Genomic DNA, 17,001 nt, shown 5'->3' with positions numbered 1-17,001 from the left:
CCCCTCTAGTGGAGCAGTACTGTATGCTAGAGGGCGACCCAGGATAAGAAATTTGAACCCAGTTTGAACAGTTTGCTTTGGCTCTTTTGACTCTGCCGATTCAGGCTTTGTTCACAAACTGTAGTGTTTAATATAAGTGTGGTGCGCAGCCATTGGTTATTTGAACCTGCAAGGTTTCCAGTGTCATCCTGTTCTTATTATTTTTTAGCTGTACAAAACAGCTTGTTATGCTGCTCGTGTGTGTGTGTGTGTGTGTGTGTGTGTGTGTGTGTGTGTGTGTGTGTGTGTGTGTGTGTGTGGTTTTACATTTTAAAACAATTTATTGAAAAAAGAAACCTATTTGCCATTATGGGAAATCATTCATGATTTGTTACAGTTTTTAAGGGCCAGATGTCTGAAAATGATCAAACGTCAAGGCAACTTGATCTCAGTAAACTTTTTTTGACACATTCAAGCACATTCTTTTCTTCATGGATAAGCAAGTAAGGTCCATATGCAGTATTGGCTGGTAATGTTTTCACTTTGAACATTAGGCATTCCAGATTCTTACTAAACTTATTATCTCTCCAAATAATCAAACAGGTGCCCAGTGTCTGACTGGTATTTATATAAAAATGGGGGCAAGAATGCATGCATTAAGAGAAAAAAAGGTTACTTGAGGATAAGTTATGCACTTATGTACCTGATGTGGGCCAATCACAGCTGTCTGCTGTCAGGATAGACCAGTCACATTTGGTTGTAATTTGATCCTTCACAGTCAAGAGTAAAGGAAATCGAAACCAAACGTTTTAATTCTTTGCCTGATAAGACACCATTTTAAGGTTGCTGTAAACCAAAGCTTACAAGTTCAAATTGATTGGTAAGTCTAGTAATGTCTTTCTTATAACATTCATAACGTTGTCATAGGAATGTCTTGACATTAGACGTGTGTGTTCAGTTATGACTATACTATACCAAAATGTCCTCACTATTCAAATATTACCTCACTAATATAGTTAAAGCTGTTTAACACCGACTAGTGAGCCGAACCTGACTAGTTAAAAAGACCAAATCATGTTTCTATTTACATTTAGTGTCTTGCACGGGTTTCTGTAAAGGGTTATATTTCGGGGTCGAGTGAGGACAACTTCTTCTTTCCTGGCGCATTCCTGTTCATACAAGTTCAATAGAATCCTATGAGATGCCCTCACTAATATAGTCAAACAAACATTCATATGCCTGTATGTGTGTGTATTTGGTATATATTTACAGTCAAACTCGATTAATAGTTTACTACAAGGTATACTTGCGGAATCAAGCACAAATGAATGAATAGATAATGTTTATCATATAATGTATTATATACATTTCTGTGAAACTTGAATTGGTACAGGTTTCAATGAGGTTTTCTCAACATTCATATCGAGGTCAACAATTGTTATTTATGAACTATTTCTCCCACGGGTATGTTGGGTCCTTCCTAGGAAACGGTGGCTAAGATACAATCCCTGACATATTTTCTCTGTTACCAATCCACCATCTTGTTTTCTCCCCTGCTTAGTAGTGAAGAGTACAACAGATGACGTTAATCAAGGTTGCTGCACACTTTTTAAAGTCAAATTAAAGGCTTTTTAAGACCTGAAGAAATAAAAAATAAAACTGTACATTAGGGGTGTGCAATATTGACAAAAAAATTATATCTCTATATTTTCGAAGTTTTGTTGATAATAATGTGCTTTTGTGCTGGTACCATGACTGGTTTAGGCTTGTTGTTGACAGCTGACTCATGAAGATATTCATATTCATATGGTCATCAGTTCACAGCAGTGACAGAAATTTGCTTTTTTTTATTAAGGTCATTATTTGCCACCTTAAATTGATTTCGAGGGGCATTTTTTTCAAAGGGGCATATATATCAATTTTTTTTTTTTTTTTAAATAAATCTCACACCACAGTTGGTAGTGTCACGAATCTGGTCCATGCACTTCCGGTCGGTCACCACCAGAGGTCGCCCACTCACAGCACAGAGGCCGTTTCTCAATATGCGTTCTTGTCTGTACTTGTGTTCTTGTGGACTTGTGAAACGTCATCAGTCGCTGCCCAAGTACTGTTCCAATTCAAAGTTCACATCTAGCCAAGTCCAGTTCAAATCCCCGGATGTGTTCTTGATCCGCCCCTTTTACCGAGGATGCATCGAGAGGTGACTTGTGCGGAGTTGAGACAGCCAGGTATCCCAGAATGCATCTCACACCAACCAGCAAGCGTCAATAGCAGAGGAGAAAAAACCCGCATAATTTAAAAATACTGCTGTTATTGTGTCACGAAATGTAGTTTTAAGAGTTTTTCAGGCGAGAATGTAGTTGTTTAAAGCTCAAATCTTTGGTTTATTTATAAAGATAGCGCCTATTTAAAAATTTGATCTGACGTTTTCGGAGTTGTGAGATCCAGGCAATTGGACGCTCGGTGCTCATGTACCCCGCCGAGAACAGCCTTTCCTCGGCTAGTGCTGCTGACGTTTGCCGCTGGCTCGGATGTCTCTAGTCTAGTGGTTTAACATGAGATATAAATGGTCTTGTGTATATCTAACGGGCGATGTATTTATTTTATTTGTCTCATTAATCTATAATTTGTTCCCTAACAAAACGTTTTGGCTGAGGGCAAAGTGAAGTTTCATAGCTTTATATATTTAGTCTATTTAACTTTAACGTTGTAGCCTAGAGAGCTGACTTATGTTTGACTGAATCGTTTGCTTTATTATTGAATAGCTTCGTATACCTTTTAGGCGACTTATACTTTTATAATGGCTATTATTGATCATTAAAACTGACATTTCACAAAAAAGGTTATGTCATTTTTTTTTATATATTTAAAACAAATAAAATATTTTATTATACATGTTGCCTACATTCTCTTCACTGTATGTACAGGTCCTTCTCAATAAATTAGCATATTGTGATAAAGTTCATTATTTTCCATAATGTAATGATAAAAATTAAACTTTCATATATTTTAGATTCATTGCACACCAACTGAAATATTTCAGGTCTTTTATTGTTTTAATACTGATGATTTTGGCATACAGCTCATGAAAACCCAAAATTCCTGTCTCAATAAATTAGCATATCATGAAAAGGTTCTCTAAACGAGCTATTAACCTAATCATCTGAATTCACGAATTAACTCTAAACACCTGCAAAAGATTCCTGAGGCTTTTAAAAACTCCCAGCCTGGTTCATTACTCAAAACCGCAATCATGGGTAAGACTGCTGACCAGAATGCCATCATTGACACCCTCAAGCAAGAGGGTAAGACACAGAAAGAAATTTCTGAACGAATAGGCTGTTCCCAGAGTGCTGTATCAAGGCACCTCAGTGGGAAGTCTGTGGGAAGGAAAAAGTGTGGCAAAAAACGCTGCACAACGAGAAGAGGTGACCGGTCCATGAGGAAGATTGTGGAGAAGGACCGATTCCAGACCTTGGGGGACCTGCGGAAGCAGTGGACTGAGTCTGGAGTAGAAACATCCAGAGCCACCGTGCACAGGCGTGTGCAGGAAATGGGCTACAGGTGCCGCATTCCCAAGGTCAAGCCACTTTTGAACCAGAAACAGCGGCAGAAGCGCCTGACCTGGGCTACAGAGAAGCAGCACTGGACTGTTGCTCAGTGGTTGCTCAAATTTTGCATGTCATTCGGAAATCAAGGTGCCAGAGTCTGGAGGAAGACTGGGGAGAAGGAAATGCCAAAATGCCTGAAGTCCAGTGTCAAGTACCCACAGTCAGTGATGGTCTGGGGTGCCATGTCAGCTGCTGGTGTTGGTCCACTGTGTTTTATCAAGGGCAGGGTCAATGCAGCTAGCTATCAGGAGATTTTGGAGCACTCCATGCTTCCATCTGCTGAAAAGCTTTATGGAGATGAAGATTTCATTCTTCAGCATGACCTGGCACCTGCTCACAGTGCCAAAACCACTGGTAAATGGTTTACTGACCATGGTATTACTGTGCTCAATTGGCCTGCCAACTCTTCTGACCTGAACCCCATAGAGGATCTGTGGGATATTGTGAAGAGAAAGTTGAGAGACGCAAGACCCAACACTCTGGATGAGCTTAAGGCCGCTATCGAAGCATCCTGGGCCTCCATAACACCTCAGCAGTGCCACAGGCTGATTACGGCCATGCCACGCCGCATTGAAGCAGTCATTTCTGCAAAAAGGATTCCCGACCAAGTATTGAGTGCATAACTGAGCATAATTATTTGAAGGTTGACTTTTTTTGTATTAAAAACACTTTTCTTTTATTGGTCGGATGAAATATGCTAATTTATTGAGACAGGAATTTTGGGTTTTCATGAGCTGTATGCCAAAATCATCAGTATTAAAACAATAAAAGACCTGAAATATTTCAGTTGGTGTGCAATGAATCTAAAATATATGAAAGTTTAATTTTTATCATTACATTAGGGAAAATAATGAACTTTATCACAATATGCTAATTTATTGAGAAGGACCTGTACATATATAATAAAATAAAATGACACAACCCTGTCTATTTTTGCTAAATGTCAGTTTTAATGATCAATATTATATATTTTTTATGTCTCATATTTTTTAAATGAAAACATAGAGTCAGAGTTGTGTTTTATATTTCGTGTTGTTATAAATATATGCAGTGAAGATAATCAATTGCGTTGCCTGAACCACATTTGTGTGGCCATTAATATGTTTAAGATTTTTTAAATGAAAATGAAAAGAGGCAGAGTGGTGGTTTATAACATATTTTGTTTTATTGTAGCCTAGATATACATAAAGAGATAACCGGAGTAGCCAGAGCGAGCTGAGTGACGCTATCAAGTACGCCGCTGTTCCATTTGCAGAATTATCGGACTTGCGTCCTCCCGTCCTCGGGAGTTTGTTCTCCTGAGTCGAACTTGTCAAGTCCGAACTACCAAGGACTCAAGTCCGAAGTTTGCGTACTTGGTATTGAGAAATGGCTAGACTCTTGCATTTCACTACAATCCCCATCATTCATTGCATTGACGACACACACAGCTGATTCCACTAATCACGCTCACACCTGAGAACTATCACACACTATCTCACTCTCTTTATAAGCCTTGGACTTTCTCTCCCTGTTTCTGAGTATTGAATTGTGTTTAGCACTCCTAGTGTTAGCTTCTCTACAGAGCCCTTCCAGTGATCTTAGTCTTGCCTTGTCCTTTGTGTTTTCCTGTGTTGTGATTGCCCGTGTTTCCTGGATTCACCCTTAGCCCTTTGGACTCTGTTTGCACCTCATTTGGATTATTGCTGTTTACTTGGATTATCTCTCTTTGCCTTGCCCTTGTTGGATATTGTTTGCCGATCGTCTACCCACGCTTGCCCTAAGGATTACTCTGTGTCATGCCTCTGCCATACCTGTTTGCTGTTTATTGACCCTGCCTGTATTATGTCCATGTTTTGGAATAAAGCCTTGCATATAGATCCGCACGTCTCTTGTCTTGTTCGCCCCGTTACAGGTAGGCTATTTCGTGCTGCTGTTAAACCAAATAATATATATATAGAAAATTATGAACTTAAACGAAAAAATATTGAAACATTTCGACAAAGAAATTATTTGATCTGTTTTTACATTTTAATTGAGGGCGAATTAGGCTACATTTAACTAGAGTGAGATTTTCATTCTGGCCTTGTCCTCTTCTCATTGGGAAGCGCTCATACACATGATAAATCTGTTTGAGTAGATCCTCTGTGCCTCTCGTTGGTTTCAAATTACATAATCAGAGAATATTTCTTCACATTTAAAACACTTCCCTGTTTCTTATGACTGAGCTGCAAGTGGGCTAGTTTTGGTTCATTTTTTTGACACGCAGCAGTTTCCGGAGACAGAGACCACAGAAAACGTTTTGTCATTAGCCTATTGTGAGTGTACATTAATGAAAGTAGACCTTTTACAGTTTAACCCAGAATAACTCTTATCTGTATGACCGAAAAATGACTGAGTGTATGAAGTTATTTTAGCTGTTAAATTAATCCAAGTGAACATGCCACCGTGTCTGTCGAATGCTAATTCAACATGCCAGAATAAAAAATGATTTTAGAACAATGCGTAGCGCCACTCGGCGTGGTGTGCCAATAGACTCAATTATAAACTTCAATATTTCATTAAAACAATATCAAAACGCTTTGTGACATTTTGAAACGCTTGCATGCATTAAGGCCACTGAAACCAGATCGTAACTGAAACACGCTGCGTGTTATCTCTCAATACAGAATACTTTTCCACTGCATGGTACGGCTCGGTACGGTTCGACTCGACGCGGAACGGTTCGGCTCGCTTCGCTTTTCCACTGCGTGGTACGACTCGGCTCGGTACGGCATGGTTCGGTTCGTTTAAATCAACGTTAAACATGCATGCTGCGTCCCACTGAAACCAGATCGTAACTGAAACACGCTGCGTGTTATCTCTCAATACAGAAGCAGAATCTTTATTTTATATTTTTATATGGTCTATTGGTGAAGTAGCATTGATTACTGTTGAGGGAAATCCCTCATATACAAATAATATTTGTTCCTATTGTAAAATGGAAACACATGGTAATTATATTTTATAAATACCCTATAAGCAAAAAAAAAAAACTAGGCCTATGATGTTACAAAGTTTTAGTACTCGACAAATCTCTATGCATTAATAATAACAAAATTACAATAGCACATCTTTGTTTGGGATTTGAACCCGTGCATCTAAACAATTGATATCTAAGCTTCTACCACTCAACCACGAATTTACTCCCTGATAAATGCCCAGAAGTTTGTTTGTCCAGCAGTCAGTGTGTTCGCTCCCACGAGAGAGAAGCTCTCTTCATTCGTCTCATTCCTTAATAGAATAGTAAAAATAATCAGTGTCATTGCACCTAATTCATTTTCACTGACTGTTTGTGTTTTGTTTTTTGTTTTTTTTATCGCGCTGCTCCCCCGAGGAATAGGCTTCTGTTACCCACCGACGTCTACAATATGAAATCTTTAATTGTTGATTCTATTTTTCAGTTCTAAAAGTTTGTTCTGTTCAGTTTAAAATGTACTTTTACATATTTAATTTTTTGCTTTTGTTAAATTTAACCAATTCTGTTTTTTTTTACATATTCAATCAGTCATTTTTGTCGAAATAATGAAAAAAGATTTTACAAGACCTTGTGCTGTGTATTTAAAAAACAAACAATCAGACAAACATACATAATAGTTCACTGAAATATTGAAGTTTGTTACACCTGTTACACTTCTTCTCAAGAAACCTTCACTTAATGATAGGGATTGTAATAATTCTAGAAAACGGTTCTCATTCAACATTCAACAGTCTTTTCTTGGCTCAAATACATTTTTTGAAACTTTCCAGTCTGGCTTTAAGCCTCTGCACAGCACCAAGTCTGCTTTATTACAGGTTTCTAATGATATACTGTTAGCGACTGACTCTGGTGACTCTGTGTACTGTTAGTCCTAACCTTGGTTTTTGATACAGTTGATCATACAATTCTCTTATCCCGATTGGAATGTTTTGTGGGCATCCAGGGAACTGTCCTCAGTTGGTTTAAGGCGAGACACGGCAGGCAAAAAAATACACATTTAGGTCTTTATTTTACTACACTTTGTCTGTTTGAGTGTGCCGATTTCACCTAAATTCATCAAAAGTTGGCGTTCTAAATCATCCCGCTGCCCCGCGATCGCTGTGTCTGGTGCACCGTCATCACATACACCATTAGAAAGCTCTCTCTCTCCTTTGCAATGCTGTCAGATCCAAATATGGTCATTTCCTGTCTATCAGCAACCAATCATGAAAGTAAAACAGGTGATTTAACTCGAAATGTGCAATCTCATTGGCTGATGCCAATTTCTGACATTGTGATTCGTTCAGAATCATCACGTGACGCGCTCTGACATTTCCGCGGTAGTTCAAAATGTCGAAAGATATTCGTGTAAAATTCTCTCAGAGAAGTCGAAAACAGTTGTCATTAGCTAGAAGACACAAGGGATTACCAACAAAGACAAAAGATGATGAAATGCCATCACATAGTGCATGGGTCTTCACTATTTTTTTCCATGAGAGCCGCACTGAAAGGACAAAGTCAGTAGAAGAGCCATACGTCGTCCTTTCAGTTTCGGTTCTCAATCGACCAAGTGTTTACATGTTCTCTCGATAAACCACCTCTTTCAATCCGATCGAAATTATTTGTAATAGAGCTGACACTTTGAGTTTGTAATGGGTTATGTTATGAAATATCTGTAGTGACTGGCTGCATGATATCGCCGTATTTTTACAGCCATGCGAACCACAAATTAAGGCTTGGCGGGCCGCATGAGGATCGTGAGCTGCACAATGAGTAACCGTCAGTGCGTCGATGCGGTACGATCAAGCTGTAACATTTTGAACACATCTAAATGTAAGTCAAAAAGACACATTACATTTCAAAGCACTTAAAACCCACGAGCCAAATCCTGAAAACAGTCCCCTCAGTCAGCTGATGGTGAAGCTAACCAACCAGGCTCCCTTCAGCACTGGTTCAAAACAACTCAACAGGACAAAACTAATTTTGAATCATTCAAAATATCAATATTTAGAACATTGGAGAAAGCAAACAAAGTAGACTAAATTGTTATTTGACAGAATATCTGCACACTGTCAGAGAAGAAGAGACGGATCCTGACTAAATACAGGCTCAGTGACCACCAACTGGGTCAGACAGAGATGCACTTCCTCCTCCACTGGGAAAAAGTATCTTCACTAAGTGATTTACACCTTGGACAAATAGCCAAAAGAATAAAACTTCCCAAAGTTAGCACCAGAAAAGAAGCTGGAAGTTCTCCTAGGAGAGGGTACAGCAGCTCCACTGACAGCTAAATATGTATCTGCCTGAGGGACTGTGATATATTTAGTTTTTCCATTCCATCTGTGTGATGGACTGTTGATGTGTTGTTTTGGATGTTATAATCAGTGATGGATGAAGCAATAATGAGTTTTGGATGTTAAACAGTGTGATACATGGATTTTACTTGGACCTAAAGCATATTTTGTCTGTAATTCATGGCTTTCAATAGAAATTAGTGGAATTTTGCCATAAAAATCTTTAAAGGCCATTTTCTCAAAACGAGTTTTTTCTCACACTCCTAGTGACGATTTTCCACTTCTGTAGCACCTACATACACCAAACTTTACAGTCGTATTCCTAACTATATTGTGAATAGTTAACCAAGGTTATAGTCTTTGGCCCCCATGAAAACTTTAAGAGCAGTAACATTGACCTGGATTACCTTTCTTCTCCTACCTCATCCTGCATTAAAAACGTAGGTGTTTTCTGAGATCAGAACCTATAAATGCGGTGATTAGTTCTTGTTTTTTCCAGCAACGTCTTCCTCTAAGATCAAATCCTCTCTCTCTGAGAAAACCTTAGAGATTCCCATCCATGCGCTCATTACATCGCGTTTGGATTATGCGAGTAAAAGTAAAAGTAAAACTTACTTTTTTTCTTTAGCTTTTAATTCATTGTGAGCTTTTGTCATGAATGTGTGGTTTGCCCATGTCTCTTAATCTTGTGTTTTGTTCAGCACTTTGGTCAGCCATGTTTGCTGTTTTTAAATGTGCTATATAAATAAATAAATACAAACTTGAAACTTGAAGATAAAAGGCTGTGGCCTATCAAATGTAGCTGGTTTCAATGAGTTTGAGCAAACTCTGGTGTTTGGTTTCAAAAAGGCTTTTAGTGGTGTTCACTGACATTTTGACATGTCATGGCTAACATGCTCTGGAACAGATTTTATTCTCGGTAAGAGATTGCAATCCAAAATTGGACTAATGTGAGCAAACACTGTTATAATGATATAATACATTTTATATGATAAATAATTAGCACACTGTACTTATCAATCAAAGTTTTGGTAAGTCACTTTTAGTTATATAACGCTTTATATTAAACAGATTGTTTGAAAGCAGCTTTACAGTGATAAACAGAAAAATAAAGATCCAACTAAGTTGAGTTCTCTTAAAATAGTATATATGCACACATTTCCATTAAAACTATAGCTCCGATTTAGAAGCTAAAATAATATTACATGAATGTACATAACCCTTTACTCCTAGAATAATTTTTGGTGGGTTTCATAAGTGATCTATGAGCAGATTTCTTAATAAATTTTGCCTTGTTTTATTGTGCGGGAGAGAATGAGACAGAGCCTGAAAGCACATCTCATGGAAAATATGCGAGACGTGTGCAACCCTGCATTACAGAATGATATTGTTTATTATTTTCCTGTTATGCATAATTGATGTCGTCAGTGTTTGTAAAGGTTTGGCTGAAAATCACATTTAAATCACAGGAGAATGAGTCTCTATGAGGAGAGAGATGAGGAGAAGGATGTTGTTCACTACCAGAACCAGAGAGCAGCATCTCCAGAGCCCAGCCTTATGTCTATGAAGAGTGATGAATCCATGGGAGCCCCCCATAACTTAAGTGATGAATCCATGGGAGCCCCCCATAACCTCAGTGATGAATCCATGGGAGCACCCCATAACCTCAGTGATGAATCCATGGGAGCACCCCATAACCTCAGTGATGAATCCATGGGAGCCCCCCATAACTTCAGTGATGAAACAGTGACCTTTAACCCCAGGTGAGCCAAAAATCAGTACTAGGGACAAGAGAAAGAATTATAACTTAAACATCAGTGATAAAAGGACATAATCTGATTCACTGAGGTCCCTTTCTCAGTATCAGACCAAAGAAACGTCATGTGTCTATGAAGGGTGACAGTGACTTGAGTCTTTTGAATCATTTAACTAAATTGTTTGTTCAAATAGTTCAGTGAAGTTCATAGTTGTTTGGTCATTTACACCAGTGGTGAAAGTATTTTTTGTGTAAACAAATTAAAAATGTATACCCTGGTTTCACAGACAAGGCTTAAGCCTAGTCCCATAATAAAATGCACATTTGAGCTGTTTTAAATTAAATTAACTTGCACTGATATATCTTAAGATACGTCACTTCCATTGTTTTGTCTCAAGATGCACACCCGTAATGTTTTTTCCTAAATGTCCTAATTGACCTAAAACCTAATCCTGGCTTAATTTCATCCCTGTCTGTGAAACCAGGCCATTATGCTCTTTTAAAAAGATCTATAATTTTTCCTCTATTGTAAACTGCTACGAGTTTCTTCATATAGTATTGTAGGATTTGAGAATAAACCAGACCCAAATAAATATTTCAGGCTAATTGAGAATCAGAATTTCATAGAAACTCTGATCAACATGCAGGAACCTATATCAGACAATCTGCCATTTGAGATGCCATCCAGTCTAAGAAAACGTCTTCGGTTACTATCGTAACCTCGGTTTCCTGAGAGGCGGGAACCAGACATTGCGTCAGCTGACGCTGCGGAAACTCCTCCCTTCTCCACTTTTGTTGAAATCTTATAGGCTAACGCCCGCTTGGAACAGCTGGCCAATTGCAGTGAAGTATTTAACTGCTGACAGGCTCGCGGGCAGTATAAAATGCAAACTTTACTGATGAGTTTTATGAAGTCTGTTGTATATCACACAAAACATGAAGTGTCCGTTTTAACTCCAGAAAATCACAGTAAGAGCTGAATAAAACAGTACAAGAAGTGTGCATTAATGTCTTATCCATTAACTCTCTCTTCCTTGTATTATCATCAACATACACAGCGAATTAAACAAAAAAACATTTGTTACAACTAACAGTAAACAAATTCAGGGGGTGCTAAATAAACTGGTAAACTTTACTGTATATCTGTAAAAAAAAAAAGTATGTAAAAATGTGCGCACGCTCCCTTTCATTACTGCTGTGACCAGTATCGTTCCGGAGACTGTAAGATGGATCACGAAAAGTTGGTACAGATCCATCCTAGTGTAACAACTTCAACCGCGTTGTCCTCAGTGACTCAGATTCCGGGAGTCTATGGAGACATTTATGTTTGTTGGTACATCAATAAACAGAACGTAATGTTTTTTTGGCACAGACATTGCATACATGTCTACAGCGAGTAAACAGAAATGGCGGACTGCTGTCACTATGGCTCACTCAGAGTCTATAGAGACTCTTATGTTCGTTGTGACATTCTTCAAACAGAACGTAATGGTTTTTTTTGGCGAAGACATTGTATATCACCAGCTGCTACAGCAAGTAAACAGAACTGGCGGACTGGCGTCACTGTGGCTCACTCAGAGTCAGGCCGGATCTATGCTAATAGGGCAGATTGTCACCAGTAGGGGGAAATCTGAAACCACACATTTGGAGAGATTGTTTATTATTTATGGGGATTATAAAAAAAGTATTGGGTCATTTTTATAATCATAGGCTTGTTGTTTACACGCACTGTAGACACACATCTGTGTTCAAACACCTTATAAAAATGAATTTGGCATAATAGGTCCCCTTTAATATCTATTTAATCAATTAATGTCATTGATAAACTTGCAGACCTTTCTGATCACCTTACAGTTTTATGGATGTTGTGAAGGTTGATCTTTCAAAATTCTTTTTATGTTTAAAATCAGTGACTCAGAGCACATAAAAAAAAAATAAAAAAAAATTACCAAGTCACATTTCAGCAAATATATGGTTTCAACTTCTCGGGTGAGTTTTATAACATTGGTCAGTTTTAATGAGAAATATGTTTGCATAATGTGACAAAGGGAGAATAATAGCTAATGGATAATTCTCTATAATTGTCTAGATTTGCCAATCCCTGCCTTAAAACACTTAAAACAAGCACTAAAATAATAATAATAATAATAAAAAACATTCATTCATACAATAATAATGATTCATAATTTTTTTTTAAATATGGTTTGTTGAAGGCGCTATTAGATATATTAGCTGTTTCACTGCATTTACATAGTTTTGATCAGTAGGTGTCCCCTTCGAATGGAGATTCACTAGATGTTGGATGTTCAATAGACATAATTTACTGTAGAAGGATTGGTTCATTTAAAATATTTAGCTTTCTGCTGAAGTGTTTCATTCTGATTTTAAATAAGGAGAAACTATAGGATTTTATAGTCCTGTTCCCGCAGGATTCTGTCCCGCTCCTGCAAAAAATAAAATGTTACCTTCTTTCTGTCCCAACTGCAACATTCATGTTTTGTCCTGCTCCCATCTGTAAAAGTAAAAATATACTTTTTTCAGTACGTTCATGAATTGGTCTAAAGTTACGTTTGGTTGCACAACCTACAAATCCCAGCATTAACGCTCTCAATAAATTGTTATTAAAGCTGCCGTCGGCAACATTTTTTTTTATCATATTCAGTGAAATTGACACTATAATCCGACAGAACAACATAAATAAGATGGTTTTAGAAAAAAACCCGAGCTTCTAACTCCACCTGGAGCGTGTTATTTGTTTTGCAAAAATCCACCGCTCCCGGATCATCGGGTCCAATCAGTGCAGGGGGGTGTGAGATCTGACTGTCAATCACAGGTCGTGCACACGCCACAGATCCCCCCTCACTCGCGCACGTTAATATCACATGCACACGCCACGCCTGAAGTTCGCCTGGAGATTACATGAAGTGTGATGGTGGAGAGAAAATCTACTAACAAGCTTCCAATTCCTCGGTTATTGCTATCTAAGGATAGATTAGCCAGGGCAGCCTACCTCCGAGTCCATGGTGTTGATAGATGCTGAAGAGACGGACACGTTCACAGAAAATCAGGTACACACGCACAGTGACGCACTGACGAGCACGACCTCGATGGGAGGGTGCTCGCTGGTAGTGGGGAGGGGCATGAGAGTTGTAAACATTAAAAATGTTGGCTAATCGACCCAATCTGCCAGACTTGCTGACGGCAGCTTTAAAGGATCTATATCCACAGACCACTGTTAATTTTATCAGAAAAGCAAGCATAGGCTCAACTGCATGCATGATTTGTCATGGCAGAAAGCATGCAGAGTGCTCCCTTTATAATCACAAAAGCTGTCTCTCATTTTAGTTTATCACAAAGGTCCATTATAATCAATGAAGCCATCTACACTGCATAATGAATCATTTACATAAGAGTCTACATCGAGTCTGTTATAATGAGAGGATTCAAGAGCATGCAGAACTCAGCACCGAAAAAAAACTCTGCCGTTTTGACCAGTGAGTGGATTCAAGCTTAAACATCTCTGGCCGTTTTGTTCAAGAAATCAATGTTTCGTTCAAGTGAAAACATTTGAAACTCTCCAGAGCACAAACACAGATATGCAATGGATCGATTGCCAAATATTTTTCACCAATATGCTATTGTTATGGAGAAAACGTCTCAGGCTATGACTGTTAACATGATTCCCTTTAGACGCTGCCTCTGACATCGATGCTATGGGGAACGCCTCAGCGTGACTGCGTCTGAAGCATATGAAGCCTATGGAACCTATTCCAATTCTGATCGGCACAACGTCACCCCATGACAAGTGAGGGCATACTGCGGAAGCTATAGGGTATACCTGGAACAAAGTATTGTTAGCTTCTGATTGGTTGAATCCACTCACAGGCATGCAGGAAGTATGGCAGGGTGACGCAGTGTCTTGTTCCTATCTCAGGGAACCATGGTTTCAATTGTGACTTGACGTTTCCTTTCCAGTGAGCAGCATGCGTCTGATGTGAACAATATGGGGAATGAAATTACTCACTGCTCCATACTGACAAATGCCTGTCCTAGTGTGAAGCTCTTCAGGCGACCCTGGTATATAGTCCAGTTCCAGAATATAGAATCTTATAACGGTGATGACCAAACTAACTGCATCACTGATAAGGCCAGGAGGAGACAGTAGGGCATCCAGGAGAAACAATTTATCTTTCTCTTTTATTCCAGAAAGATTTTTAAAAAGTTGTCTTTCTCCCATGGCACAGGCCGTCTCCTTGGTGTCCCAGAGAGAGACAGGTCTGTGGCCCAACGCAGCTCTGTCATTAGCAGTGAGTACTGAAAAATCTTACTTAAGTAAAAGAATTGCTACTTCAGAAATAATTTACTTAAGTACAAGTAGAAGTACTGAAAAAGTATATGACTGCAGTAAGAGTGAGTACAAGTAGAAGTACTAATAAAATAATATGACACAAGTAAGAGTAAACTTTACTACGTTATAAAGTAGTTCAGTATTATTTTTCTATTTTTACCCAAAATGAGTCGATGTGAGCATCATTGAGTGCTAAACACTCTAATTGAATGTCTGTTTCATTCATACTGGAAGCCAGAAGGCCCCCTCATTAATAAAGTCCACCAGTGAGACTCTCAGAGCCATACATTTTACAAAGCTCCTGGAAATCCCTTAAAGGAACACTCCACCCATTTGCACTAAGCTTTGCATTGTTAGAAACCCAGTCATACTATTGAATGGTCGTGCAACACTCTCTCATTTTCCCCTGAGACGGGAGAAATACGTTATTTAACTCTTACACTTCCTCTTACAATGACGCAAAAATCGTCATTGTAGGAGGAAGTGTAAGAGGGGGGGATTTCTGTTGAGACTACAGACACTCGTTCCTCATCTTTCCCAGGGGGCGGGACCCACTCACGTTACAGACCTATTACAGATCAGTGGGTGGGACTTTACTCTCTGAAACTGAAAGCAATATCCTCCATCTTGTTTGAAGCTAAGCTAACAGGCGCTGTGGAGACAGATGTAAAGTTATGACAATAGCGGAGGAAGAGTACTCAATATGATATAGAAGAAGAGGATTTCGGAAGTCTGATGCTTGAATCAGGTGTTTGTAGCTACCTTTACAAGCCGCATTATAGCGAAGAGCAGCCGAGGCAGAAGACCTGCCTGCCGCGGACGAGGAGCCCGGACTGGCTCGAGTTAGGGCGGACTGGTGGCGCCGGTGATCTCACTATGCAACTACGAACACAGAGATAGAGTCCGTCTGCAGCAAAGAATTTCAACGATGACAATTTCTCCTGGACGAAATCTCTGAATCAGATGAGGACACGGACGTTTGTGTTGTGAACTATCCTAGTTTCGCACCGCATATGTTCTGACTGAACATCCAGGTACCATGCAATAATTCACCTTTTCGAAAGAAATACAAACGAGAAGTAATGCACTAATGAATTCGCCAACTAACTAGACATTTTGTGTGAAATGAATTTCAAGCTCTGGTGGTAGCTAGCCTTGTAGATGGAAGAGTGGCAGATATGCGCTGTTCTGGATTAGTGGGAGTGGCTTGCGGAGCTGTGCAATATGGTGCATTGTGGGAGTTGTTGTCTTTCATACAAATGCGTCCTGAAGTAATTTTTTGTCTTTCCTCGGTCACGAAGGCACCAAATTCAAAATGTATTTTACATTTCGACTACATATATGACCCACTTTCAATAAAAAACAATGTTCCTATGGGTGGAATGCCCCTTTAATGGACAAATGCATTAGATATCGTTACAGCTGATGAGCACATGAGCTTCCAAAACTGCAATTAAAAATCTCACTTACATTCACTAAAATAGATAGTGAATGTAAGCAGTTTGCCAAACGTTAGTGATACTACGCCAACTCGCCCTGTTGCTCCATCAGCACCTTTACCTTTGTTGTACTTTTTACTTTTGTTGAAAAATAAATGTAGCGAAGTTGAATTCATCTCAAGTAAAAGAAAAAAGAACACAATTTATTACACAAAAAAAAACGCTTGTCCAGCATGCTTTTATAATGCACCACCTGCTTCTTGGCCTGCCAATCACAGTTTAAATTGGCCACAGAACAAGTGGCAACCTCCACCAGCACCTCGTAAGCAGGGGATAGAGGTGGCGGATCATCTAAATGCCCTGCCTTGATGCTCACGATATTCACCTCTCACTCGGGACAGAAGAAGCTGCAAAGTGGGCTCCTGGTTCCCGAGGTGAAAGCACCAATCAGGATTCGGATAGTTGCACACGTGTCACACTGAGGCTTTCCCCATAGTGTTTGAGTTCCCTCAAAAGGGAACTGACACTAGACCAGCATCTATTGGCAGGTTTAACTCTAAATGCAATCAGAAGCAGCAGCAGAAAGGAGAAGCCTAA

At 39.1% G+C, this 17,001-nt stretch overlaps 1 protein-coding gene across 2 annotated transcripts in view; it reads left to right on the top strand.

The window, feature by feature from the left end:
* Nucleotides 1-706: 706 nt before the first annotated feature.
* LOC309497330 (NACHT, LRR and PYD domains-containing protein 3-like) overlaps nt 707-17,001 on the top strand; it is a 32,592-nt gene continuing 16,297 nt past the window's right edge. The window contains exons 1-2 of one of the 2 annotated variants that reach the window (XM_082167540.1): nt 707-859; nt 10,331-10,624. In XM_082167540.1, the coding sequence (XP_082023666.1) occupies nt 10,335-10,624 (290 nt within the window). In that variant the 5' untranslated portion in view covers nt 707-859; nt 10,331-10,334. The remainder of the gene's footprint in view (nt 860-10,330; nt 10,625-17,001) is intronic. The other variant, XM_082167541.1, reaches the window with a different exon arrangement.

The sequence above is a fragment of the Leuciscus leuciscus genome (assembly GCF_965113295.1).
Source record: "Leuciscus leuciscus genome assembly, chromosome: 4".
Taxonomy (NCBI): Eukaryota; Metazoa; Chordata; class Actinopteri; order Cypriniformes; family Leuciscidae; genus Leuciscus; species Leuciscus leuciscus.
This window is presented reverse-complemented; position numbering and strand designations above follow the sequence as displayed.